General features: G+C 27.9%; 1 protein-coding gene across 2 annotated transcripts in view; it reads left to right on the top strand.

Moving 5' to 3' along the window:
• The window catches only part of LOC107436952 (potassium channel, subfamily K, member 16), an 87,481-nt gene that overhangs the window by 29,942 nt on the left and 30,702 nt on the right, over positions 1-26,837 (top strand). For both annotated transcript variants that reach the window (XR_015431348.1, XM_016048791.4), the window contains exon 2: positions 21,591-21,741. Coding sequence is in view for 1 of the 2 variants with exons in the window: in XM_016048791.4 (XP_015904277.2) it covers positions 21,591-21,741 (151 nt within the window). In the remaining variant the exon portion in view is untranslated. The remainder of the gene's footprint in view (positions 1-21,590; positions 21,742-26,837) is intronic.

Here is a 26,837-nt window from a genome sequence, read left to right as displayed (position 1 = left end):
ATTTCAACAACTGGAGCAGAACGTGTTCCACGACACCTTCACTGACTGTCGTCGGTCTTGATCTTAGACGACTATAAAAACGTCTAAAAATATAATTTCCCGAAATCATATTTGCTCCATTTTTTCCCCCGCCCAAGTTGCTTTGACAACCCCTTTAACCTCATGACGTTTCAAGCGGCGTTTCAATCATTTTATGTGTGTTGTCATGTCATCTTTCTTACAGTGCTTGTGGTTATGGCTTAGTTAGTGCTGAAGCAAAAATTAGTGCAAAAAAAATCTGATAATGCGAAAAGAGGTGCACGCAGAGCGGCTTTCTTCAAAAGACATTTGCCTGATTTAAAGCACTGCCTGTCGTCTGATCTTTAGATTATTTTTAGATGTCTCATTTAGCTTAATATTTTGAAAAATGCAAAATAACGCCGTACCTCTTGTGTAAACAATTAGTAAATATAATGCTAGTGTATTTTAAAGATGTAACTTTTCTTAGAATTTTAAAGCTTAATACTAGTACAATTTCCTTTTTAAATAATGTTTAAATATGCTTTGGAATCGTATTGTCTGCGAAACGCATTATGTATTTTACTATATTTATATAACTTTCATACAACTATTATATAACTATTAACTTTCTTCTCATTAGTACAATGTAATTTGAAGAGGTACATTTCAAAGTTTTCGTTGAATATTAACATTTTTCGACATTTACATCACTGTATAAGGCATAAAAGATTTAAAACCTTTATTTTGATATTAACTGAGGTCTAAGAAATATTATTTACTGTTTTGAAAAGATTAGATAGGTCATCTGAGTAAAGCTAAACAAAGTGAATAAAGTTCAAATAATTACACAAACACATACTATAGTTTTCAATCTGTAAATGTCGATCTAATGGTTTTATGTTTTCGAAACGGGTGAAAGTTTTTGTTTATAGAACCGAAATTATAGTATGTCCATTTTTGTGTAATTATTCGCGCTTTATTCATATCAAAAATTTTTGAGATTACAAGAATTTTGAGATTTATAAAAACTTAGTTACGGAGTAATTATTAGATTTATTTTTTGATATTTTCTAAAATATCTGTTGAAATCTAAAACATAAACTGCGCTATGGTGCCGCACACTGTTATACCGATTAATAATGAGGGAGCTTGCCTTTCTCGAGTGATAGCCTCTATATTATACGATACTCAACTTATGGCTCCAGAGATGCATGAGGAAGTAGTAAAAGTTCCTAATTGAGCATTTGGATGAGTTTTCTATCTAATCTTACGAAAATAGTTTTAATACTTCTTCTGCCTACCATGTTGAAATGTCCCGAACTCATACTTATGGTGGTTTGTATGATTTAATGGATGCAGAACAGATTTTGAATATAATTTCTTAAATTCAATAAATTGCGAACTTTTACAATATCGTGGACATCTCTTGAAAATAGTTAAAATTGAAATCAAAATACTTCCGCGAGGGCAACAACCAGACGGTGAAGATCATTTGTTTAATACCTTATTTGAAACAAATAAGGATGTAAAAACTAGGAAAGGGTTTAAAGAATTAGAATATTTAAATACAGCTGTGCTATGCATTAGGCTTGGTAACCGTTAAAGTTTATATGTTGCATAAGATAATTTTGAAAAATGACCAAGCTGGTCTTCCAAAAAAGTTTGCATAATGTGTTTAACTTTATGTAATGTGTTTAACTTTATATAATGTGCATAACTTTACTTTATTTACTTTTATTTAATATGTGTATATAGTATGTACACACTTTTAAAAGTATGTGTATAACTTTACATTTTCTAAATAAGGAGTACAATAATAAGTGCGTTTAGAATGACGACGAAGAATTTATTATAAATTCAACTTACTCACACACTTTTTAATACCGATTTAATTAATAACAACGCATAAAGTTTATTTATATGCATAAAAATAACGTTTCGACTCGCATAAAATAAGTTCAATGTTTTATATTTCATAATAATTTTTTTTGTATTTGATAAATGGATTATTTTTAAAGATACTTTTTTTACTAAAATCATCCATGTTTTTAATAATAAAGAATATTTCCTCAATTAATTGTAATTTTTTATTTGCAAATAATTTAAGTATTCAGTTAACAGTTACTTTCTCATTAATTGAATAGCCTTTTTTCAGAAATGTTTCCTTAAGTTTCAAGTTTTTAAGGGTGCGGCAAGCATTACGTATAAAAATGCTGATTGCATCAATATTTAAAATTATTATTAAAAATGATTTACTTCAAAATATCGGGGCATAACTTAAGCATTCATTAAAAAAATAGAAGTATAAATTAAGGTGCACTTTCGGCCCCCCTTGGTTAGGTGATAATTTTAGCTAATTTTTGCTTTTTTGCCGTTTCTGGTTTACCATGCTATTCTTTGTTGTATTTGTTTCCAATGACTTTATTATCTGGTTACCGCATTTTTTAATTACCATTATTTGATTGTTTCTAGGTTCATTTTCATATAAATTCATTTATTACTTCCGTTTATTATTACGTTTATTATTTACAAATCTCCAAATATAAGGGGGGGGGGCTCCGATTGTAAGTTGTTACCGAAATAAAAATGTTAAAGCATAATATATGCATTGTTCCTTTTTTCTTTAACAACATTTTGCGGAACTTATTCCTCAAGGATTTAAATAAAAACTTTCGGCACTTATTTGAACTGTTGGCACTTTATTAGCAGTTTTTAAGTAGATCGGTTCTTTAGATGTCTCTCTACCAATTAAATCAAAATTAATAGTTTTTTGCCGGTTTTTAAAGATATTAGAAGAAAGTTCATCATCAGCAATTTAAGCTATCATATTACATAAGTTAATCATAAATAGATAGTTTGCAAACATCAAACATTTTATCAGTTTTTAAGACTGAGAAAAAATGCTTGGCTCAATCCCAGTAAATGTCTCAAAAAATAATTGACGAATTATCTCAATATAAAATTATAAAATAGATGTTTTTTACTATATCTCCATTTTACCCCCACGTATCCACTTTACCCCACCTGACCTTATACTAAAGTGATTATATGAATTAATAAACTAATAAATTGGAATTATAATAAGCAATAGTTCGTACATTTTTCCACAATCTTTCCAATCACAACACCTTTGCTAGTTTGTAAATCAAGCCACTATTGAAAAAGTAGCATTGCAACTACCAAGTATAAAGGTTTATACGAGTTAGTTTTACAATGATATATTTCTACATAATATTATAACAGTTCAATGTTACTCTGTAAGCTTGATAAAGGATTGATTTTAGGAAATTTTTTTTTACTGACTAATGTCATGTCGCACGGGGGGGGGGGGGGGTGCAGGACCTTCTGCACTTCTATAAAGGGAGTCCAAAGCTTATGCATGTTCCAAGAAGACGCTGTGACGATGAATGACGTGGACATACATCATATCTCATATTTTCTTTGGAAGAAGAATAAGCCTTTTTTGAGATCATGCATCATGCAACCACCCAAAAGACGTAAATAGAGTAATTAGATGACAGAAGTCGTTGTCATGCTATTTCGTTTGAATGTCGTTCTTTAGATGAGGTAGAACTCCGTTGGTAAAGGGGTGGCGAGTCTTCTGAGAACTAATTTTCTACGTTTTTATTAGATGAGCTCATTTTTTTGCGGCTACATTTATGAGGAGAATCAACTCATTCAATCTTTGAAGATTAGCCCAGAAAGATTTAATTGCTTGATGTGGTTAACAGCAGATAGTTAGAAAGATTTCTAAAGTTGAAGAAGTACCAAGATAAATATTTTGATTCATTTAATTCCAGGAATGGGGGGAATGTACTAAAAAGAATCATTAAAACATCTAAAGGGGTCGGTATCCTCTGCAATGAAAAATTATTATAAGTTATGCAATATTTATCTAAGTCATTATGAAATGAGAATCTAGAGGAAATTTTAGAATTCTACATAAGTTTATATTAAAATACCTGATATGGAGAAATTAAAAGATGAGGACCATTTCAATGAAAAATGTGTTAAATCTGTTAAAAATTGAGTAAAAAGATTGAATTGGTGTAGAGGAAAATTCTAGAATGAACTAAAAAAATTTCCATTAAAGATAATCAGAATTTAAAATATGCAGTAATAAACGTATCATATTTCAATTTATTGTTATAAATATTGAAACAAATACCGTATTGAAATAAAACTAAGCATCTCTAAAACATAAATTAGTAACTCAAACTAATGCTTTGTCTTATTTTTTTCTGCTTTTGTTTAGTTCAAACACCTATCACTAGATTTCACCTAAGCATAGTTTTAGAGTTAATTAGTTATATCATTTAAAAGTAATTATTAGATAAACTGATCATAAAAAATCCGTACATAATTCGAGATGGAACATCACTGAATTATGTATCTTTGTTATTACATCCACAAGAAGTATTCCTATAACCAGCGTTAAACAGATCTGATTCCCAATTCTGATTCTACGACACGACTATCAATGCCCAACTCCGTAGTCTTGTAATTTTGAACCCAAACCAGAAGACAAGAGAACTCCTGGATCAAGCATTGGGGCAAACTAGCCTTCGTGGAGGACATTTTGATGGTACTAACCCTCATTTGCGTTACATGGAAACGAAAGCAGTGTAAACCGCCTACGATTAGCCCAAAAGCAAAGGGATTCTAGCCCGTGATCCGTCTATCACTGAGGATATTTTATGTCAGCACTGTGATCGGTGCGAGCCCTAGCAGAGAGAACTTGTATCAATCAGTCGCCGCTCGAATTCGAACCTGGGAATCTCCTCGGGATGAAACTTTCTATCTCTTGAACCAACATGGATCACGATAAATCTTAATAAATTTCGTCACATGGCTAATGATTTATTTCATGTGTTCCTGCTCATTACATGCCATACTTGTTATTGACTAAATAAGGACATTTATCTGCTTTAAAACATTTATCTGAAAATTCAGAAAATATTATTTTAAACTTTAAAAACAAAATTATCAGTATGATATTAGTTTATAGATTCTTCATTTAAAGATGTTAGGAAGACAAATACACTGACTTATGCATGTACATTTTTTCCTGTACTCATACATTTCTTTTAAAAAACTGAGTCATTTTTATTAATAATAAATTCTTAATACTTTTTAATTAATCATAAATAATAAACTATTGCAGAGTGTCTTAAATTTTTCTTAATGTTTAACTTAAAAGTTTCTGTGCGAGGATGTATGATGTAAAAAATATATTTAAACATACTGAAATTTCCTTATTCTTAAAGTTAAGAGAGTTTTTTATTTAACGCAGGGAAAGGTTAGGCATAACAAACAAAAAAATTACGCTTAATACGTGAAATGAACTATTCAATATATCTAACTAAACAATGATTACCTTGGAGTATTTTTATGAGATACTATTTTAATTTACACTATCAGTTTATTACATATTCAAAAAATACATTTTATTTAACAGATTAAATATTTAATTACTAGTCCATAATATATCTATATATATATATATATCCAAATTTAGCTAAAAATTGAATGTGTTAAATGCATTCACTATAGTTGAAAAAAGGTTAAATGATGGTTGCACGCTGAGCACCTAATTCTGAAAGAAAAAAAGACTTTTGATTTTTAGGTATAAAATTAAGTGATGGAACTATTTATGTGCCATGCAATTGTGTTAAGCTCACTTTTTTTTTACTGTTTTAAGGGAAAGAATTATTTCTAATGGGTTAAGGTAGTTCGATTCTTTTAACCCCTGTAATGATGTTGCTATCGAGACGTCATTGAGCTTAGTATTTTTGTTTCCAAACATGGTTTCAGCATGTTTTCAATAGGTTATTTTTGCTGCCTGGTACCATACTATCAGCAAAGCATGTATTGCAAGCGGCCTCTTGATGTTTCTATACTGATTTTCAAAAACTCACTTATAAACCATTTGAGACAGTCTTCTATTTAGCTTTTAAATTACAACCAAAAAATGAATGATAATATAAATATAATGTGAATATTAGTCGTGCTGCTAGACTATTTACATATAGTAAAAAAGTGCTCAGGAAGAATTGAATAAAGAATTGATGACAAATATGAAAGACTGTAATGGTCTAGAGTTAAGTCATATTTGACAAGCCTAATATTCCAAATCTTGGAATATCTATTTGTGTTTCAAAGAAAAATCTGTCTTCAATTATTTCTGTATCGTATATTCAATGTCAATTTTTTAAGTAAGAGTAGCTAAAACCATTTTTTTCTCTCTAATGTTGTCTCTGTAATGTTTCTCTCAGACTTTGCCCGTCAAAACATTCCAGCACGCGACAGTTATAGATTAACAACGTAAATTTACTGAAATTCCCCATTTGGCCTGAAAATGCTGATCTTGTCCGTAAAATTAGAGTAAATGGACACTAAATTTCAAATTTTAAGTAGGTGATAAGTAGGATTTCCTACGAACATTCTAAAAATATCGTAATGTCATTTTAATTTGTAGAAAGATCTCTATTGATTGTTGTGTAATACTCATTTTTTTACTTTTTCTGCAGTTTTATGTTTTCGAAAAAAGTTTTAACAACAAGCAGTAACATATAAGCTCGAAATATTTTATCCCTTTTCTGTGTTTGTAAAGGAACAAAACAGTTTGTAAAAGCATCACTAAGTCATTAACTTCATTTAGTAAGCAAATAATTTTATTTTTTAATTTGAATGTTTGTATCGCTCATTCCAGCACACGTGCGCATTTTATTAAAAACGAAACAAATTATGAGTTTTTACGCCGGGCCCTTGAACTCGTCAACAGAACATGACGAAAACGTTCTTAAAATTTTCGGTTTTGGGGGAAGCGTCAGAAAAACCTTCCACGTGATGGCTTCTGTCCAAACTGAGTCCAATTCTGAGTAAAAAGGCGGAAATTAAAAGAAAAAGCAGTGTTTTTATTTTTCATTTTTGCGAATGAATCCATTTAGCCCTTTGAAGGATTCCTCTTCCTCAGAAACTCTTTTGGATACCTGAGGTGAAGAACGTCTTTTTCAGTCCACAAATAAATGTTTAAAAAGTTTAAAGTTAGTTCTGCAAGTTATTCATAAAACAAACCAGCCTTAGATGCTGTGTGTAATGTCTGCTAATGGTAAGTGACTCAATTTTTAAACATGGAAACAAAAATAAATCTGCTTTCGTTTCTATTTTTATTTAAAGTTAAGTATTGTTTGCATTTAAGACAGTAGAATGTATGAAATGCTAATCCAAATATTTAAAATTATTCAAAATCCTTAGGTGTTCAGAAAATTGAATACAAAGTTAAAAGCTATTCATTATTATTGAAGTTTTAACGGTAAAAGATGGAATGAAACGTATACTATTATTAGTACTCAACTTTGTAGATTGTGGAAAAAACTATACTGATTTTTTTCATTTTAAGATGCCATTTCTAATTCTGCATTATTTTTTAAAAAAAATGAGTAAGGTTATTTCAGTTAAGTTTGATAATGTAACAAGTTTTTATAAATACTCTATTTGTCATAATAAAGTAAAATTGATTAAAGTAATATGTAGTATTCTGTTGGAAATTGTTATGAGTCGATCTGAAGTTTTATATACTCCTATGAGTATGCTAATTTAGAGCATTTATCAAAAATCAGTAATCATATATTTGGCTGTATTTCATAAAGAGCAATGAATTCAAAAATGTTCTAATTGATATGATATAAAAATTCATAAATAAACATGCAATTTAACTGAAAGCTAAAATCTATCCAAATGAAAATTAAAGTTCCTTTTATTTTAATTTTTTATCATAATTACATTTTGCCAGGCTTAAAAGGCTATTTTAAACAAACATTACTAAACGCGTAAATTTAATTTATTAAAAAGTACTCAATGACGTGCACATCAGTAATTTTTGCTCTTACACATATTTTCGAAAACAAGACTTCTAAATTTTTTTACTTTTTGAAAATTTTTAACTCTACAGTATGTAAAAGTGATAGTATTAAGTTTTTGATAAAATATTGTCGATGAACTTTCGTACCACCAAGTTTGATTTTTTAAAAAAAATGGTATTCTTTACTCGATTTACCAAACATTTTGTCTCTTTCAATTGAAATTTAATTTTTGGATAATAATTATTAGTAAATACCTTCATTATTTATTCTCATAATATTTATTTACTAGTTATTCGCGTTTAAATTATTTGTGTTTTAATGCATATTGCACATAAAGTGTAATATTTTTACACTTTATATTCAACATAGTTAAAGTATAATATCTTTATTATTCTGTCTTTTCGGCCGTTATCTTTTTATAACAAAAAAATTCGTGAAATGTTTTTCTATTTTCAAAAAAAAAAAAAAGTTCTGAGGGGAATTCACTATGTTAAAAATAAAATATATACCCATATCGACGAAAACATTTAGATAAATTTAGAAAATTTTTGAAAGAAAGACATATACGTTTGAATCAATACTATTAATTTTTTTCAAACTTTATAAATGAAAAATAAATTATTTAATTTTGTTGAAATTGTATGAAACACACTTTTCTGTCGTCATAAGAATTAGCATGCAATAATTTGATAGATAATTAAAATTCAAAAAAGTTTGAGAAAGCATTCTAAGAAAAGTTTGCCTTTAAATGTATGTTTCACGTCAGTTTTTAACTTACATTTTATCATTTTGTTCAAAAAAGAATCCGAAAATCCATCTTTTACTGTAAGAAAATTAATTTATCATAGTTATTGCTGAACATGGAGTAATTCAGGGAGATTTAAATACAAGAAATATATTTAATTTCCTTCAAATGCTCTTTCGATATTGAGAAATGTTCATAAAACAAAGGTATTTTCAAAATTTATTGCTTACCTATCAAAAATGTATCAGTTTTAAAGGTCTGTGCAAAGTTTTGAATAAGACAGTATCTAATTGAAATATCTAAATTTGCATAAAATCTTTTAAATTCTTTTGAACTTTATTACATTTAATGTTTGCTTTCAAAATAAATAATACTTAATTTCAGTGAAATCGCAACAAAATAACAATTGATATAAAGAAGAAATATAATTACTGATTCTTACATCAAAATGATTTAGATTATCTGAATCTGTAAACTTCAAACAATGAAAAACATATGATAACTGCAGTAAATATTTATTTATTTATTTTTAATAACTCAATTAGTAGTAAATCGAAGAAAAAATACAAATTTCCTATGAACATTTAGTTACATTTTTTTAAATTAAAACTTATAAAAATTACAAATAATTTTCATCCATATTTCTCAAACATTTTTAATAAATAAATATCTTAATGTCCTTAAAGGGAAAAAAGAATTAAGCATAATTTGAAACGTGTGAAACTCATTTCTTATCTTTTAATTCGTTAATCTATATTACTTACTCATTAGAATGTTGCTATATGATTGGGTGAATTAGAATGTAGTTTTTTTTTTAAATTAAGCTCTAAATTACATTTTAATTGAGCAATACTATTTTGATTTATTATACTCCATTGATAAATCATTGTGTAGACAGTTTCCAATAGTTAGTCCGACCAAAGAAGATAAATCCACTATGATCTTAAATAAAAGTATTTATTTGGTAAAAGATAATTAATCATATTGCATTGTAAGAAACAAATTCAGTTTAAGTTAAATAACTAGGCCTTATGAGTATTTATTGTAATTGCTTATAAAATTTAATTTAGACCTTTTTTTATTCTAAATTAATATACAAATGATAAAGAAATGAAATGGAAAAAAATGAAATATAATGGGACATTGGCTTCACATCTATCAAAATAAGTTGGGACATTGAAAAACAAATATTTAAAAAGAAAAGCATGATTCAAATAAACGTGCAATTTTAAAATGAAGATGGCATATTTAGATTTATGAAAAATAATTTCTTAACTTATAAAAAAATGGTTGGGTTTTAAATTGAATTGTATGCATGAAAAAAAAAATTCTATTCAAAACCAGACTAGGTATAGAAATTTCAACTAACAAAAAAACGTTATTTTTCAGCCTACACCTGAAATATTTTTACTTTTCTAACTAAATATACTTCACATAAATATACATTACAGTATATAATGTGAGAAAAGTCTGCAATTTTAAAGCACAATGTTTCAATGATGTTTTTCCACAATATAAATGTTATAACTGTTGCACAATCTGGTAAATGAAAGTTTCTTAGGTAATTTAAGTTATATTAAATTCATTTTAAAATTTAAAACCACTCTGATTTCAAAATAACCTAATTTTCTGCTTTTCACAAATATCAAGCTTGTTATTTTTTAATTATTTATGTTTGGTTATTTTGTAACAATTACTTAATAAAAATATTGAAATCTAAATTAAAAATACTTTTTTTGAAAAGGTTTTTTTTTGTGTATGTATGCATTACGCGTACACAATTTTAAAAATTTTGATATTTAATAGCAAGCGTAGTTTAGTGACTAGAGTAATGATTCCCAAAACATTTCATTCTCAAATATTATTTCGAATTTGGGGGGAAGAATTGATTATAGCTGTCATATTTCTTTTGATTAATTTCTTTAAAATTATTTCTGTTCATTTTTTGATCAACTACAATAGTTTTTGTTTATATCAACGGATCGTTTTCCTGTTTGAGAAAAAACTTTAAAACCTAATTTATGCTTAAGTTGTTATTAAACTTCATGCATTATAAAATATTTCAAACCTCTTCTGAAACTTGTTAGAAAATTATTAAATTGTGGACAACTCATAAGAAAATGTTGCCATTTTTCATCTGACATTTTAAAAATCGTAAGTAAAATTTTCCACAGTTTTTAAGAGTCTCTCGTGAAGATTTTCTTGCCTTCTTTGATTTGTTTTTCTTTTAGTTAAAAGTTTTTTAGTGCTATAAGTTTGTCTCAAACATAAAAGCATAGAAAATTGAACTTGTTGAAAGTATTTAGATCATAAAAAATCTCAAAAATTCTTATGAGAAACATTATTTAAATTTGGTACACTTGAAAGTCCAATTAAAGAACATCGACATGCTACATTATTAACTAATATAATATTTTCTTTAAAACATTTGGAAAAAGGTTTGATCGAAATTGCATAGTTTCAAGAGGAATTTAGGACTAATGAAACAAACATGATTATAAAAAGTTTTATAGTAAAAAAGGTATACTGGGGTTACTCCGAAATTCCTGAGATACACCTATACTTTTAGAGTTATACTTAGGAAATTTCAGAAATAAATAATCTTCTCTAGCATCAAAGAACTTTCGTAGACGAATTTTCCAAAGATTGAATACCCCAAACCATTAATTTCTTGGAATCTATGTAAAAATGCCATTATGGTCGCATCAATCTCTTCATTAGAATGAAAACAAAGTTAAGATTAGTCACATATCAGTCACAGTTAAGATTAGTCACACAGAAGTCACATATAGATTCAATTAATAAGGTAGATATTCAATGACTTTAATGGGATTTTGTTCAAGAAACTCAATAGTTGATCTTGCTGAATGGGAAAATACATTGACATGGGGAGCATAAGTGTTCTAACATGGAGAATTTCTGGAAGACAGTGATGTACTAGTTTGCTGTTACTGTCTTCTGTCCTTCCAGCTTCATGGCTTTGACAAGTCCCTTACTTCTGAAAAAAATGGCATACGTTATTTTGTTATCGCATGTTGTCTTTTCACCATTGTCGGCATGGAATCATCTTCAATGACTATAATACTTTGCTTCCTTAACATGCTGGAATGTCAAGAAACAACATTCTACTATGAGGAAATGGTATACTACGTTTCATCACCTGTTTCCAATTTTCAGAACGTTGTGGTGCCATCATCATTTAACAATTTAAGGGATTTCTTGCTGATTCTGACACATACCTCTTTTTGGTGCTCAGTTTGATTATGGAGAATCCAACAGCAAATTTATTTTTCATATGTAATTCTTCATAGATAATTTTATGTATGGAAGCCAATCCGTTGCTAAGTTTTTTCTTTATCATTTGTTAGGTATAGCGATTGTCAACCTTTAACATTTTCCGTACAGATACGTTATCCGGGATTACTGCTGACGACTGCCTTCAGATGTCCTTCATACTGAAGAGAATTGCGACCTCGGTAAAATTCTATAAACCATCACAATATAGTAGCTCGATATGGACCTTTATTTCCCAATGCTAATTGTAGCCGTTGAAAGCATTCTTCTTGATTTTATCCCACTTTAAAATCATTTAAATTCATAGCATGATAATGTTCTTGCGTCAGCTCTTTTTTCTCTTCTAAAATTTATTCTACGCTAAACAACTAGAAACTTGATCAATGAAAAATCATCTGCTGTGCTAAAATCGTTTATGTTTTCAAATTAAGCCGTTATTGTTTTTTTTTTTACTTTTACAACTTACTTCTTCGCGTGTCTCAAAAATTTCAGAGTGACCCTCGTATATGTAGTTCTATTGGCAGATCGTCATAAAATTAAAGTGCTTGATAACTGCAATATAATTTAAATCTTAACCACTTGTACTCACAATTACAGTGAATTTAAATATTTTTTTCTGCCTAATAAGTATCGTAAATATTCAGAAAAATGTTAGAGCTCGTTCTTTGTTTTTCCTATCTCTAATGTAAAGCTAAAGCAGGTATTTACTCCTCACCGCAACCTTATCACCACTTTCATATTCCAAACTACTACCACACTGCCTTACATTTCAACAGCTTTGAATAAAATTTTCTTTGCCTAAAACATTAACTATTTAATGCAGAAGAAACAACTTAAGAGTTGAAGAACATTATGTACTGCATACAAATAAAGAACACCCTAAATAAATTCTGATCTAATCATCGGATTTTTACACATTAACGTCTAATTTCAAAATTTCTTAAGATAAGCTCTAAATGTGCTATTAAATCAAAAACAAAATGTATTTTCTATAAATAAGTAATAAATATACATTTTTCCTTAAACGGCTCCGGATTTTGACCCTGAAAATATGAGAGCGGCCTCATATGTTCTTAGTTCTGGATAGTGGACAAAAGTTACACTTGAGACAAGACACGTGATATTATATTTACTTATTTCTCCTTTCTTCAAATTTATCTATGCAAATCAAATCCAAATATTTTTTTCACATAATTTTAAAACTTCTTTCTTCAAAGATAATCCAAGCAAAAGAGAATAATTTTATTATTTCTATTCATTCAATTTAATTATAATCCAAAATTTTTAAATTCTAACGCATACAAATTTTTAAATAATTTTGATAATAAATAGGTGATTTATAATTAAAGAATATTAAAATCGAAGAATACTATAATGGATAACTTCAATGGAATTGGTCAAGTGGTTCTTGGCTCTTAAGAAACAGGCACTTGAGAATACGTTTTTAAGACATTTTATTACTCAGGAACTATTGGATTAATTTCATTCAAACTTTTGAAATTTACATTTAAATTGATGTTAATTATTTGCATCTATTTAAATCATTAAAATTTTGTATGAAGTTTGTACAGTAAAAAATCAATAATTATTACATTAAATAATACGAATAAATATATTTGCTATTTTCGCCAACCGTGCAGATTGATAAATAACTGAACAGAGATTGAATGAAATCCAATAATTAACTTAAAAGTTATTCCACTGTTTCTTTCTTATTTTAAGTATGTAAATAAGTAAAATCTTAAACTATTGATAAAACTTTAGCCTCTCAAGAATAATTTGCCTCCTCAAAAAAGTGAATTGTTCACATATGCCATATTGTAATTTGCATTACTTTCAATCATGGCATGCAAATGATTTCTCCCTGAATTGCTCTTTGTTAATCAAATTAAACAGATTATTTTTGAAAAGAAATGTCTGTTTATTGTATAACTAGCATTTTTTTCTTCAAAAAAATAATCTTAGAACATATTTTATTTTTCCTATTTAATATTTGTTCCTTTCTTTATCTTAACCTGTAGAATTTAGATAATTTAGATTTCAGCGTAATTTATGTGTGCATGAAAAAAATCATTTTTTGTAGTCACGAATAATTTCTAGTATACTATGAAAAATTATTGCAAGCTGAAAAAAGGATGTAATAAATCTTTTAACCTTTTCATTCTTTAGAATTGAAGGTTTTATGAAACGTTAGAAAATTTCGAAAACTTACGATCAATAAAAATTAAGAATAAATTTCAGGAAATTTGGTTTAAAAAAATTAGTTTAATTTCCCATAAAAATTGAAACATAATTATCAAATATTATCAAATATATATACATAATTATAGAAAGCTCATTGATGGTTTTCAAATTATGCCAGAAGCAAGATCTTATGTTTTTCATCAACTTCGAAAAGTAAAGAATAAAAAATTAAGGATTTTGGTCTAATAACTGATAAATTAGATATTCTAATTTAATCTATTTAAGAAGAAAAAAATGTTTATTCAAAAAAGAAAAAGATTTATTTTTAAAATGTATTCAGATATGTAAAGACGAATCATTTTAATCAAAATATAAATATTACATTGAAAAGATATATTCAGTTTCTCAATAAAATAATTCTCTTAATAATTCTTAATAAATCTCTAAATAATTCTAAACATAAATTAAGTTGAAGATCGATAATATCATTTTCTGCTATTTATTTGCTTAGTTTATAGAGCATATTTTTTTCGCACAGTAATATTTCGAAAGAAGTGTATATGTCGAAGATCCAATTCAGTCAAGAAATATACCCCAGTAAGTTATTTTTTGTTAACCTTGCTTGTGTTTTGCCTAACTGTTATTGTTACGCTTTTGAAAACTTATTACTGCCAAAGTGAAACAAATTATATTATTCCAATTCTGTATACTTACATTATTCATATAAACTGAGTTATTTCAATAATGATAGCTATTATTTGTTTTTATAATAATGGATACCAAATATTTCATAGTTTGCAGATACGCTGTCATTGCAATATTTTCAAGTAAGCTTAATATTTTTGCCATAACTTTATGTCCTTAAAATTAACGAAATTTATGATTTTTTATTATTAACAACTATTATTCTTTATATTTTTTTATTAATTAATGCTTATCAATTTATAATGATTTTATTATATTTTAAGTAAATTCTAAAATCATTCATTTTAGGCAAAAACGAATACCTTTTGAATTGCTGTAATTCAAAAGGTAATGCACTACTATTACTATTTTAACTTACTAAGCACTTTCATCTGATTTATAAAAATTAAAAATTTAAATATAGTATTTAGTTATGCAAATGGATTAAATTGCGGGGAAGTGGATTTCGACATTTTACTCGCTGTTCAAGTTAGGTGATTTTGTAAGCCAATCTAAATAGAAAAGGGTGTGTGAATCATGAAAATTAATCACGTATTTGTTTATCTTGATGAACTTAATTGTTATCTTAGTGAAAATAAATGTGTTACCCGCATACTCATGATTTGGATAATCTAAATCTGAATTATTAATTTTTTAGAAATGCATATTTGTAATTTTAATCTCCAATAATGTCTCATCATAATTACATGCTTGTAAAAAATTTTACCTTTTATAATTTCCCATCTCCTTTTTATTATGACATGTCATTTCAGCTCATACAAATAATTTTGATTTAAAAACATGCTTCTGTTTGAAAAAAATATGAAACAAAAATTACAATAATGGTTTTTGAATCCAAAAACGGCCGGAAAAATTTACATGCATTCTTAAACAAATGGGGAAAAAATGAAATATTTAATGGCACACCGTAAAAATTTCGGATGAAATTACTGATTAAAGTCGCGGTACTTTGGGTACATCATCTATAAAATTATATGTAATTTTTACCTTAATATTTATTTAATTAAAGTGATACATTGTATTTACGGGGATTATTACTGTAAAAATTATGGTATATCAGAATTTTTCTTCCGTAACATGATTCGGTAAAAATAGATTTCACTGTCAAAAGAACCGGCACCCTGAGTACCAGTACTTTTTTTGCAGCAATTCGTTCCTGAAGTTTTTACAATGTACTTACTATTGAAATTAATGGAATTTTGGAAGTAATTATTCCATATGTAAGTTATCCGAAACTTTAAATTTTGTTTACAATGAGGAAATTCCTTTTTTATTAAGAATTTCATTTTTTTAAATAAAAAGTTTAGTGCGATATAATTTTTAAAAACCCATCTTTGTTTATTCTAAAATGCCATTATTTGTTTGTTTTTTTGTGATGTTGCAAAACCTATACCTATTTCTATCTATGAAAAGATCCATTTTTTCGCTCAAAATAAAATATCTGAAGGGTAGTTTGAAGATCTAAAGATCCCGGAAGTTAAAACTTTTCATCAAACAGGCTTTTTGTTCAATGCTAAAAGGCTTTACATGACTCAACCTGTTCCAAACATTAAATTCAAGTAGATTACCTTGATTTTGTAAACATCTAAAATCAAAATATTGCAGCTGTCAGAGAAATAAAAAAATGATGGAAGCATTTCATTTCTATGTTTAAAATGCATTCCTATTTTTCTTGTTTAAAAAATACTCATTTAAATTTATCTGTGGTTAAATAGACTTTTGCATAAAGTAAAATTTTTTGTATCGAAATAGGTAGAAATATATATAGTGGATAGTAGAATATAACGATAGAAATAATGGCGTGTTAATTTAAATATATTTAATTATTCATTCAATAATTTATGTATGTATTGAAAAACATTGTGAAAAATAAACTATTATAGCAGATTTTTTACTCCTGATTACATCAAATTAATTCTGAGAAAGTTATCTCAAATATACTTGGAAAGGAACGAAATTTAAAATAGTTTTAAATTGCAAGCACAGAAAAATAATAGTATAAATTAACTATAAATATAAATAAACTATAAGCATAAATAAACTATAAGTATAAATCAACTATAAGTATAAATCAACTATTAGGTATAAATCAATTATGAGTATAAATCAACTAACAAGTATAAATTAACTATAAGAATAAATCAACTATAAGTATAAATGAACTTAGAAAAATTAGTATGGCAATTTCTAAGTGGTTTGGGCATTAACTACACGTTGTTATTTATTCATAATAATTCTTTTATTTTAGAACTACAAAAATTTGTACAAATTTTGCAACCAGTAAATTGCTTTCAAGTCAAAGTTTTGAAGATCAATATAATTTTTCTTAATTTTTATCGTTTTATTTACAATGTAACTAATTCGAAATTGTTAAAAAACCAATAAATTACACAAAAAATCAAAATAAATGGAAAGAAAATATAAACATTCAAAGATATTTGTTAAGTGCTTAAGGATGAAATAATTTATAAATAACATACATGAAATACTAAATTATTTTCATTTGTTGTGAATGTTACCGTTTGCATAAGAAATGTAGTTATTCTATGGAATACTCATCCATTGTATACAATGGTGTTTGTGTTGTAAGGCAATGAATAAGATAAAAGTATTTTATACTTTGCCTAGCCATTGTCTAAAAATCTTACTTGTTTTCCGATAGAAATTCATTTCAAAGCCAAGGCAATCTGTGAAATAATTTTTTTTCACATATTATTAGCCGATTTCGGACACACTGTGAAATTAACAGTTATTTTTTTGGAATGCTACATTTTATATAACGACGGTAACATATACAAATATGCGTTCAAAGTATGTTACATTGATAACAAAAATGGGTACTTAAGATTAAGGATTTGAATAATATTAATGCTGTTAAACATCAGAATTTTAAGCAACAGAATTAACATCAGAATTAAGAGGAAATATTAATACATCACGATATTAAATTGTGATCTTTTACATATACCTCGATATTTTCCTAATTTAATTCATTTACATTCTTTTACATCGTTTAATATTTTTTGCTACCCTACAAAATTTATCAACACCTATTGATAATATCTTATTCTGTTATTATGCTTTTTTAATTACCCTCGTAATACAAAATTTGTAGCTCTAAAAAAAGATCACAATTTTATCTTAGTAGTAATATATGGCAATATTATTGTTGCTGATGATATTGATGTAAAAATAGTATTTCACCATGTATGTCACCATTTATGAGGATATTATAACATACGTTATTCTCAAAATAAAATTTCGGCATTGTATTATTATCAAGAGTTTCGATATTATATTATGACCTAGCATTGCTATGATGTTTTTTATAATACCACATTTTTCCATAAAATGCTATTTATTTTATCATAGCATTGACATTTAAAATATCGTTAAGGATGAATACCATTTAATCTTCAATTTATGCTCTCGATATTTTAAAACTTGATCTTTGTTTCGAATGAATTATTTTTGAAACTCTTGTTATGTTTGAAACTCTTGTTTTTTAAAAATAACATGATATTTTGTTCTTAGTGTTTTGAACTGTTAATCTATTGTTTTTATTTTTACTTTTACTTCTTTACCTACTTCTGTTCCACTATTCCTCCAAGAAGGCCTCAAGATGGCTAATTTGTTCAGTTATTTATCAATCAGTCAATTTGAATTCAACGAATATTTTGCTAAATACAATTATTAATAGAGTACGTGTGGTGTTTTTTAGAATTTTATTCAATGGGATCGATTTTCTTTTTCATTATTTGAATTGCGAATTTTGAGTTCTAAGCTCCTTTTTTTTTAATGGAAACGATTAAAATCTTCAAACAATTTCGTTATAGTTTTCATTTATTTGATTTAATATTGACGATTTAATATTAATTTAATAATAATGTAATAAATATTTTAAGGAAAAATTAAAAATTCACCCTTATAATAAATAAGTTATAATGTAACAGCTTTGTTGCATTTTTTAACTCCTACAATTATACTTTATTTTATAATTATCTTTATCAATTCCACTCGCAATTCTACGATACACAAAATTTATAGCTATAATAATGATTAAGATTTTATCTTAGTTGTTAGATATAACAATATTATCGTTATCTATGTGTAATATTATATTAATATACTCGATAATTATCGTATATTGTATTACCACGCAACATTGTATTTTTCTGAAAATTCGATTTTTTTTTCCTCTTTAATGTAAAGAATTTTTAATGAAATTGAATTCTACTTTAACACTCTTAATTTGTCTTTTTGAATCATCAATCACCTAAAACAATTAATTACAAGTAATTAAATATAATAACTTATAATTAATAACTTGTTGTCAATCTAATAACTTGAAAGGAAAATAAATTTACTATGTTATTAAATTTAATTTTCCCATCGTAAATTCTCTTAGTTATTTAGTTACAACCATAAAAGTTTATATTCAGCAAAATTTATGATTGGAATATCAATTATGAAATTATGTTACTCTAAGCAAAAGTTAGGACAAATTTTATAAATTAAAACGATTTAAAAATATGTTACGTCTAATAAAAGAAACAGATAGTGTTGTATTCATTTTTTTAACATCTATTAACATAAACTTCATTTGTTTGGTCTGTTTTTATTAAAAAAAGAGAGAGAGAGACAAATGTTAAACATTTATTACTCTCCAACTGTTTGTTTAATATAATAAACAGTGAAGAATCATAAATCTTTCTTCTGCCTGTAAACAGTACTTGTTTTGTCTAATTCTTAGAAAACTTTAAATATCGTAAAAGCTACCATCTATTTTGAAACATTTCTATTATTTCATCCTCTTACAAAACAATGCGTTATTAATAGCTTTTGTGTTAAGTTATTTCTTAAAGCGGCAAATATACAAAAAATACATAATAATGTTTGATGCAATAGTTCGAAATCGTTTTTATTATTTTATTAATTTTCTTGTTATTCATATAAATAATTTTAAAGAATGTTTGTACTTTTGAAAAAACAGATATTTGGTCACTGAAAGCAAAGATTTATGATATTTATGATCTTGATATTTATAAGAAATTCACCATTGTATATAATTGATTATTGAAAACAGTTTTTATTGCTGATTTTTTTTCTATGTTAAATTCCTTTTACGACGAGGACATAAAAATATGATAACTCTCCAACTACTTCGATTAACAATTCCCTAATTTTAATCTTAACCCAATTATTACCGATTATTACCCAATTCTTATTACACTGCTAATCAAAACCTAATTTTTTGGTATACTATAGCAGAAATAGCTTAATAAAAATGTCAAATTTAGCTATCACATCCTTTAAAAACTAATTATTTTACAAAAAAAAGCATTTAATATGCTTTGAATTTAAAAAGTAGTTCAAATAATTAAAAATACTCTAGTAAATTTTAGCTCTTAGCCTACAACATTATCCTTGCCACTAATTAAGATAAGTATGGATTCTATAAGAAACAAGTTAAAAAGTTTCGTTTTGTCTGTTTAGCAGAATATACATCACAGAAAATTCGCAATGAGGTTGACTTTAGTAAAGTTGTTGTGGAGTGAAAAAAGAAATTGCCATCTGCGCAACTTTAGATTTTGCATGAACGTCATTGGGCTAGATCTGCAATCAACAAAAGATATTAAGTTGAAATGCATGTCGTTCATGTAATTTGAACCCGTCAGTACGAAAAGACTGTTTTGAGAAAACATTTGTAAGTAAAGGCACTCAGACTTCCTACAGTATGTGATTTTGGTTGAATAAATGCAAAGCTAATTAACGACAGTAACATTTAATATTTACAGCAATCTATTAGTTAAATGCATAGTTATAAGCATAATTAATTTCAGATATAAAATACATCATCAGCGTGGAAAAACATATACATTTAACATATATTCAACGTCGAAACACATCGAACATCATAATTGTAAATAAAGTTACGTTGTCCTAGCGACGCACAATTTACATTTATAAAAAATAAAATATTGATGAATGTGATATTATTGACCTTTCACACTCCACTCTTTAAACGCTTGAGGAAGCTTATTTTGTCCTTCTACGTGTCATTGCAATACACTTTGAGTAATGTCAGCTTGAGCTTTTGGGGGGGGGGGGATTTTAATGTGCATGAATACAATGATGAATATAAAAGTATAAATCAGTCAATATTTATGAAAATTAAACTGAACATAACGCACGCAAGTACGAGCATTTTTATGGTATATGTTTGTATGTTGCTGATGTTTTATGATAAAGGGTATTCAGAAAATGTTGTGGAAAGTTATTTTGATAAAAAAAAATAAAAGCTTTTTGTTCAATTAGGGTTATGAAAAGAATACGATATCGAGATAATGATCATAAATCTGGACTGATTTTGTATGATTACTATTGGCATGAACCTTATATTCTGAAAAAGTTAAAAGAAGAGCTCTTGCGTTGTTAGATCGCATTATTTGGGTAATCATTTCTGATCATCAGAACAAGAAATTTAAAAGCCAAGGAACTCCAAACATGTCTCGAAAATAAAAACACGTTACTCTTTCAAGTACCTCTCAGTTTTGAATATCTCTTTATAATTAGCTATTCCACTGTCTTATTCTTTTAATGGGAACATTTTATTGTACAAATAACATTAAAATCAAATCTTTCGTGAGTTTTCGGAAACAATTTATAAAACCATAGCCACTGCTGAATGTATCGGTTTGCTTCTCCGCTTTAAGTGTTCACAATAAATCTTTTAATATATGTATACATAATGTTGGAAATCCCATGTAAACGAATATTTGTTTATATAATTTCAGGGAATCATCGTCAGCAAGAAAGAATTATTTGGTCTTTTAATAGTGTTTATTGGTTACGTTTTATTGGGAGGACTTGTGTTCATGCTTCTTGAAAGTCCGTTAGAAGAAAAACTAAGAAGAGAAATTGAAGAACTTAGAACTGAATTTGAAGGTGACTTACAGTTTAGAATGTATCTATGCATGAGAAAAGAACAATTTAAGGCGTTTTTCTATTTAAAATTAGATCTAATGAATGTGTTTTATTGGCTTTTAGTGTCGTATAATTTAGAGAACGAAACACAATATATTTCTTGCAGTCATTTATACAACATTATACATAACAATAATTTATTTAACTGCACATTTAACTCTTCAATATTTCGATTGGAACAATTCATTTTGACTTACAGGTGAAATAAGTAATGAAATTTTTTCTGTTCAATTTTTAAAATTTTTGGAATTAACCAAATGTACTGAATTTCTAAACACTAAACTGTTTCGTGTTTTCTTACGAATTAACACAACCATTTTTCCCCAAACCTAGAAATCAATTTCCTCCGTTAAACCATTACCAATCCACTGCTTTCTATGTGATGATTATAGTCCACTCGTTATTAATCCACTGAGTAAAACTATATAATAACCAGCCAATTATTAGAAAGCAAAATTTTGCTTTTGGCGGTAACATATGCAGAAATAGCTCAATTTAAGTAACGAGATTATGGGCAGGATTCTTATTTAAATAACATTAATACTGCATTGAAAAAAAGTATGGTCCAAACAGCCTGAATGTAGTAAAATTTACCATTTTTCTAGTTCTATGGAAACATCAAAAAACTCGCTAATTTTTACCGACGTGCTTCAGAAATGATTTTGGTTAAATTAAAAATAAAATTGGCGGGATAAAATTTTCTGTGATGAAATTTTGTAAATGTGGTTAAGTTTGGTAATTTTTCATGATACCTTAGATATAAAAAATATAAAAGATGTGGTATAAAAAATGTTTAATCAGTTAAATTCACTTTTCAGTTGTCTAATTTTTACTAAATATGTGATAATAAGAACTATAATTTTGAAAACCAGAATTTTCTGTTAACTGTTACGCCAAGATGAATTATCAAATGAATAGTTTTAATATAGCACATTTTGGGTTTTATTACCAAAATTATGTTGTTTTTTCCCAGAGATGTCATTACCATAGCTGTCATTGTTGTTGTAGTTGTAGTTAATTCACTTCGCACTAGTGCTGCACAATAAGCTATTAACGACAATCTGGGAAACATTCCTGATAATGATAGGACAGTACCATAGAGTACGGTAATTTTACCAGATTTTTTCTTGCTCGAGTGCCAGCTTTTCTCGAAATTTTTGATCTGTTGCTCTTGCTCTCCAATTCAAGCCTTCTGCTCTTATTTCACTTGACCTTTCTTCAGGTGGTTTTTCTAATCGTTTAAGATTGCAATTACTGCAGTTCAAGGCAAGTACAGTAATTGCCAATTCTTTGGAATAGTCCAAAGGGTTATTTTAAACGTTTAATTCTCGTGGGGATATCGAAAATCTTTATTTACTATCATACCTGTCTCTCCTTCGTCTTTATTTTTAGCTTTACCGAGTACACGTCTTTACATACTTCTTTCTATTGTCTTAATTCTTCGCATGGATCGATTGGTTAGAGTCCAATTCTTTGTTGCTCAAGTAAGTGTTCCGAATTTTGGAATTATGATGGCTTAATCACCTAGTTCTTCCCTCCGCAACAGTAATAAAAAATTTTGATTTATTTTTCAATTTTTTTTTTCATTTCAGCTTCAATGTCAAGTTTATTTTAATCATTTTTATGATTTCATAAAATATCTTTTTATCTGGGAAAATATTAAAAATTCCAAGTTTCTATTTGCAATAAATATTTTGTTGGGGATGGGGCATAAAATAAACTTGTCACAATTTTGCCCTGCGAGTTTGCATATAATTTTCCTCTCTTTGCACCATTTCTTTAAATAGAGAAATGCTTGTTTATTTTTTATTTTATAACCAGAGTTGAACAGCCGATCCAATTCTGAGTTGACTATCAATATCCAAACCCTTAGCCTCGTAAATTTGAACCCAACCTTGAAGACAATTGAAATCCTGGATCAAGATTTTTTTGTTAAACTAGCCTTCGTTGAGGACTTTTTGATGAAACTAACCTGCATATACGTTACATGGAATGGAAATGGTTATGCGTTATTCCCACGTTAAGCCCGGCGGCAAGGGAATTCTAACCCATGATTCGTCTACCACTGAGGATATTTTGCATAAGCTTTGTGGTCAGTGTAATCAAGGAACAGAATTTGTATCCCGGCAATCATCATTCGAATCACAGTCAGCTCTGGGATTTGAACCTGAGTTCAAATGATTAGGAGGCGAACGCATCTCCTGAGCCAACACAGCTTAAGCTAGTTTATTGTTTATTAAAATAAACAAGAAGGAAGACGAAGAAAAAGTTTTAACAATGCATTAAAGAGAGCCGTGGTAGAGTGATAGAGGTGATAAAGCGTTCGCCTTCCATTGAGGTGAACTAGGTTCGAATCCCAACAATGGCTGGTGGATACGAATTCCGCACCGGCTCTCACAGACCACAGTGCTGACTTAAAATATCCTCAGTGGTAGACGGATCATAGGTTAGAGTCCCCTTGCCGTCAGGCTAACCGAGGGAGGTTTTCGTGGTTTTTTTTCTCCGTGTAGTGCAAAAGCGAGTTAGTTCCATCAAAAAGTCCATCACTAAGGAAAATTTCTCTTAATACTTGATCCAGGAGTTCCCTTGTCTTCTGGATTGAGTTCAAAATTACAAGGCTACAGAGTTAAACATTGGTAGTCGTGTTCCAAAATTAGGTCGGCTGTTCAACAACGGTTATAAAATGCATTAAAGAAAATTTATTAATAAGCGTTAGCACACGTAAAACTCTACTAAGTTTAACTATACCAAACATAAGACACAAGACATAACATAAGATATAAGCTCAACCATATTAACTCTTTATAAATTTGAGATATTAACATTATTTAATTATACAAGAAATGCATGACTGGAAAAAAAAAGAAGTTCAAGTTCAAAATTGTCAAAGTTCTATTTTTCAGGCTTTCCCGGACTCCCTTTGGAATCCATAAATACGGAGGCAGAGCGGTAGAAAACCGCTAAATAAACATCAATACATCATATCTTTCCACAAACTACCGCAACCTCACGTGCAAGCGTTATAGCCGTCTGTCTCTTTTAAGATGTCTGCTGAAGATGAGGGACGCTCTCAAAAAGAAAAACATTAACACACGCTTCACAACGTGTAATTCGCAATTATTTAGATTTCTTTTTTTTTTACGAAGATCTCCTCAATGATTCGACGTGAAATTGTCTAAAAATAGAAGCACGTCACAGTACGTTTCGTTCTGCGTGTCTAGATAACAGCTAATTTCCGGTTAAAAAAGCTTTTTTCGAAAGAAGCTCGTTTTTAGGTGGTTGCTTGATATGTTCTTTGACCCTGAGTTGCTTAAAAGAGTTTTACACACTTTCAACGAAATTAACCCCTGAGATTAGTGTCCCTGAGTACATTTTTGAACACAACCGGATAAACTGATCAAACTACACACTAATAAAATGAAAAATTACGTGTTAAAAATATAGAGAAAAATCTTACTATTTTAGAGATGAACGCCGGATGAATATATCAAATGTACAGCAAGTAAATGTTCAACTTAAATTGAGAAACAAATGAAAAATGTCGTGAATTATTCACTTTTGTGGAATGCTGAGAGTAAAACGTATCCGTACTTGCGTTTAAGGTATGTAAAAACCACACTGAGAAAAAAGAAGTATAGTCTAAACTACCACAATATATTACAATTTATCGTCGTGCTTCATTGTCGGAAACACCAAAAAGCTCGGTAATTTTTACCGAAACACTTTGGCAATGATTTTGGTAAAGTTAACAAAAAATATAGTTTTATAATGTATCATAAAATTTGGTATATCTGGTACTTTTATGATCATATCTTAATGCCTCGAATGAAAATCATTTATTCGGTTAAATTTTCATATTTCAGTTACGTATTTTTTACTAAATGTGTGATAATAAGAGCTATAATTTTGATAACCAGAATTTTCGGTAAGCGTTACCCTAAGAACGGAAAAACCACCAAATGAATGGTTTAAGTATATTACATTTTGGTTTTATTACCAGAACTATTTGTTTGTTTTTTACTAGAAATGTCATTACCGTGTACGATGGTAATTTTATCAAAAAATTTCTCCCTGTTGGAAAGCGTCTAATTGGTAACTCCACCATAATAGTTCTAACCCTTCAACCGTCTTCTAGGTTCAAGAGTTATGTTTTATTGCAAAGTATATCATATAATGTATTCTACATAATGCAAAACGTATCATGTTTGAAGAATCGCATTAATGTGTTTTATGTTAACCTTTTAATCAGATTTGATTTTATTGCTTAGATTTGTTTTTGTTGCTTTTTTACATAAAAGAAATCCGTCATATCAAAGTTGATATTTAAAGCTCTCAAATTCCCTATGCATCTATACTTTAAGTTATTTCTTGTAAGTAAACTCTTATCAAGCTTTCTTACACATTTTTTGTCATTATGTAACGTGATTAGAATTTTCACAGCAGTAATGTATCCGTTTGTTCTTTGAATGATTGGATCTATTACTTTTCGAATACCATGATACATTAAAGTGTGAATAGAAAATTAGCTTTAATCGATGCTTTGATTTATAAATTTATGATACTTATGACATAATGCTAAACGAAACTACTGTATAAACTTTGACGCACTCCTTGATAATTTTAAGAATTTTAATGAGAATTTCAGTTTCCAAATGCAATCGAAATAATCAATTTACAAACATGAGCCATCTGGAATCAGCAAAGATTTTTATGTTTTTTATTAAAAAAAATTGATTCAACAACAAATTTTGAATAGAAACAGCAATACCCATTCACATTAATTACTTATCTTATGTGCCTATTACAATCTTCTTTAATCTGTTCAAGTTTTTCCATATCTTAAAATGTTACCAACTAACATTTACACTTATCAACTTATCATTCTCAAATCGCACCACTTACTAATGTGCTTACGAGTGCATCATCATATTAAATTCCTGAAAAAATCAGGTAGTATTGAGTGTCTTTTAAAAATGTAACTTTTTATCTATCAGTTGAATCTTCGGAGTATCTTGTGTGCGATCCTTAATAAAAGTTTAAACTCTTTTTTATATCAT

This window comes from Parasteatoda tepidariorum, chromosome 2 (genome assembly GCF_982258835.1).
Source record: "Parasteatoda tepidariorum strain Cologne lab strain chromosome 2, Ptep-v5.0, whole genome shotgun sequence".
NCBI classification, from domain to species: domain Eukaryota; kingdom Metazoa; phylum Arthropoda; class Arachnida; order Araneae; family Theridiidae; genus Parasteatoda; species Parasteatoda tepidariorum.
The sequence above is the reverse complement of the archived record's forward strand: the minus strand, read 5'-3'. Positions and strand labels throughout refer to the sequence as shown.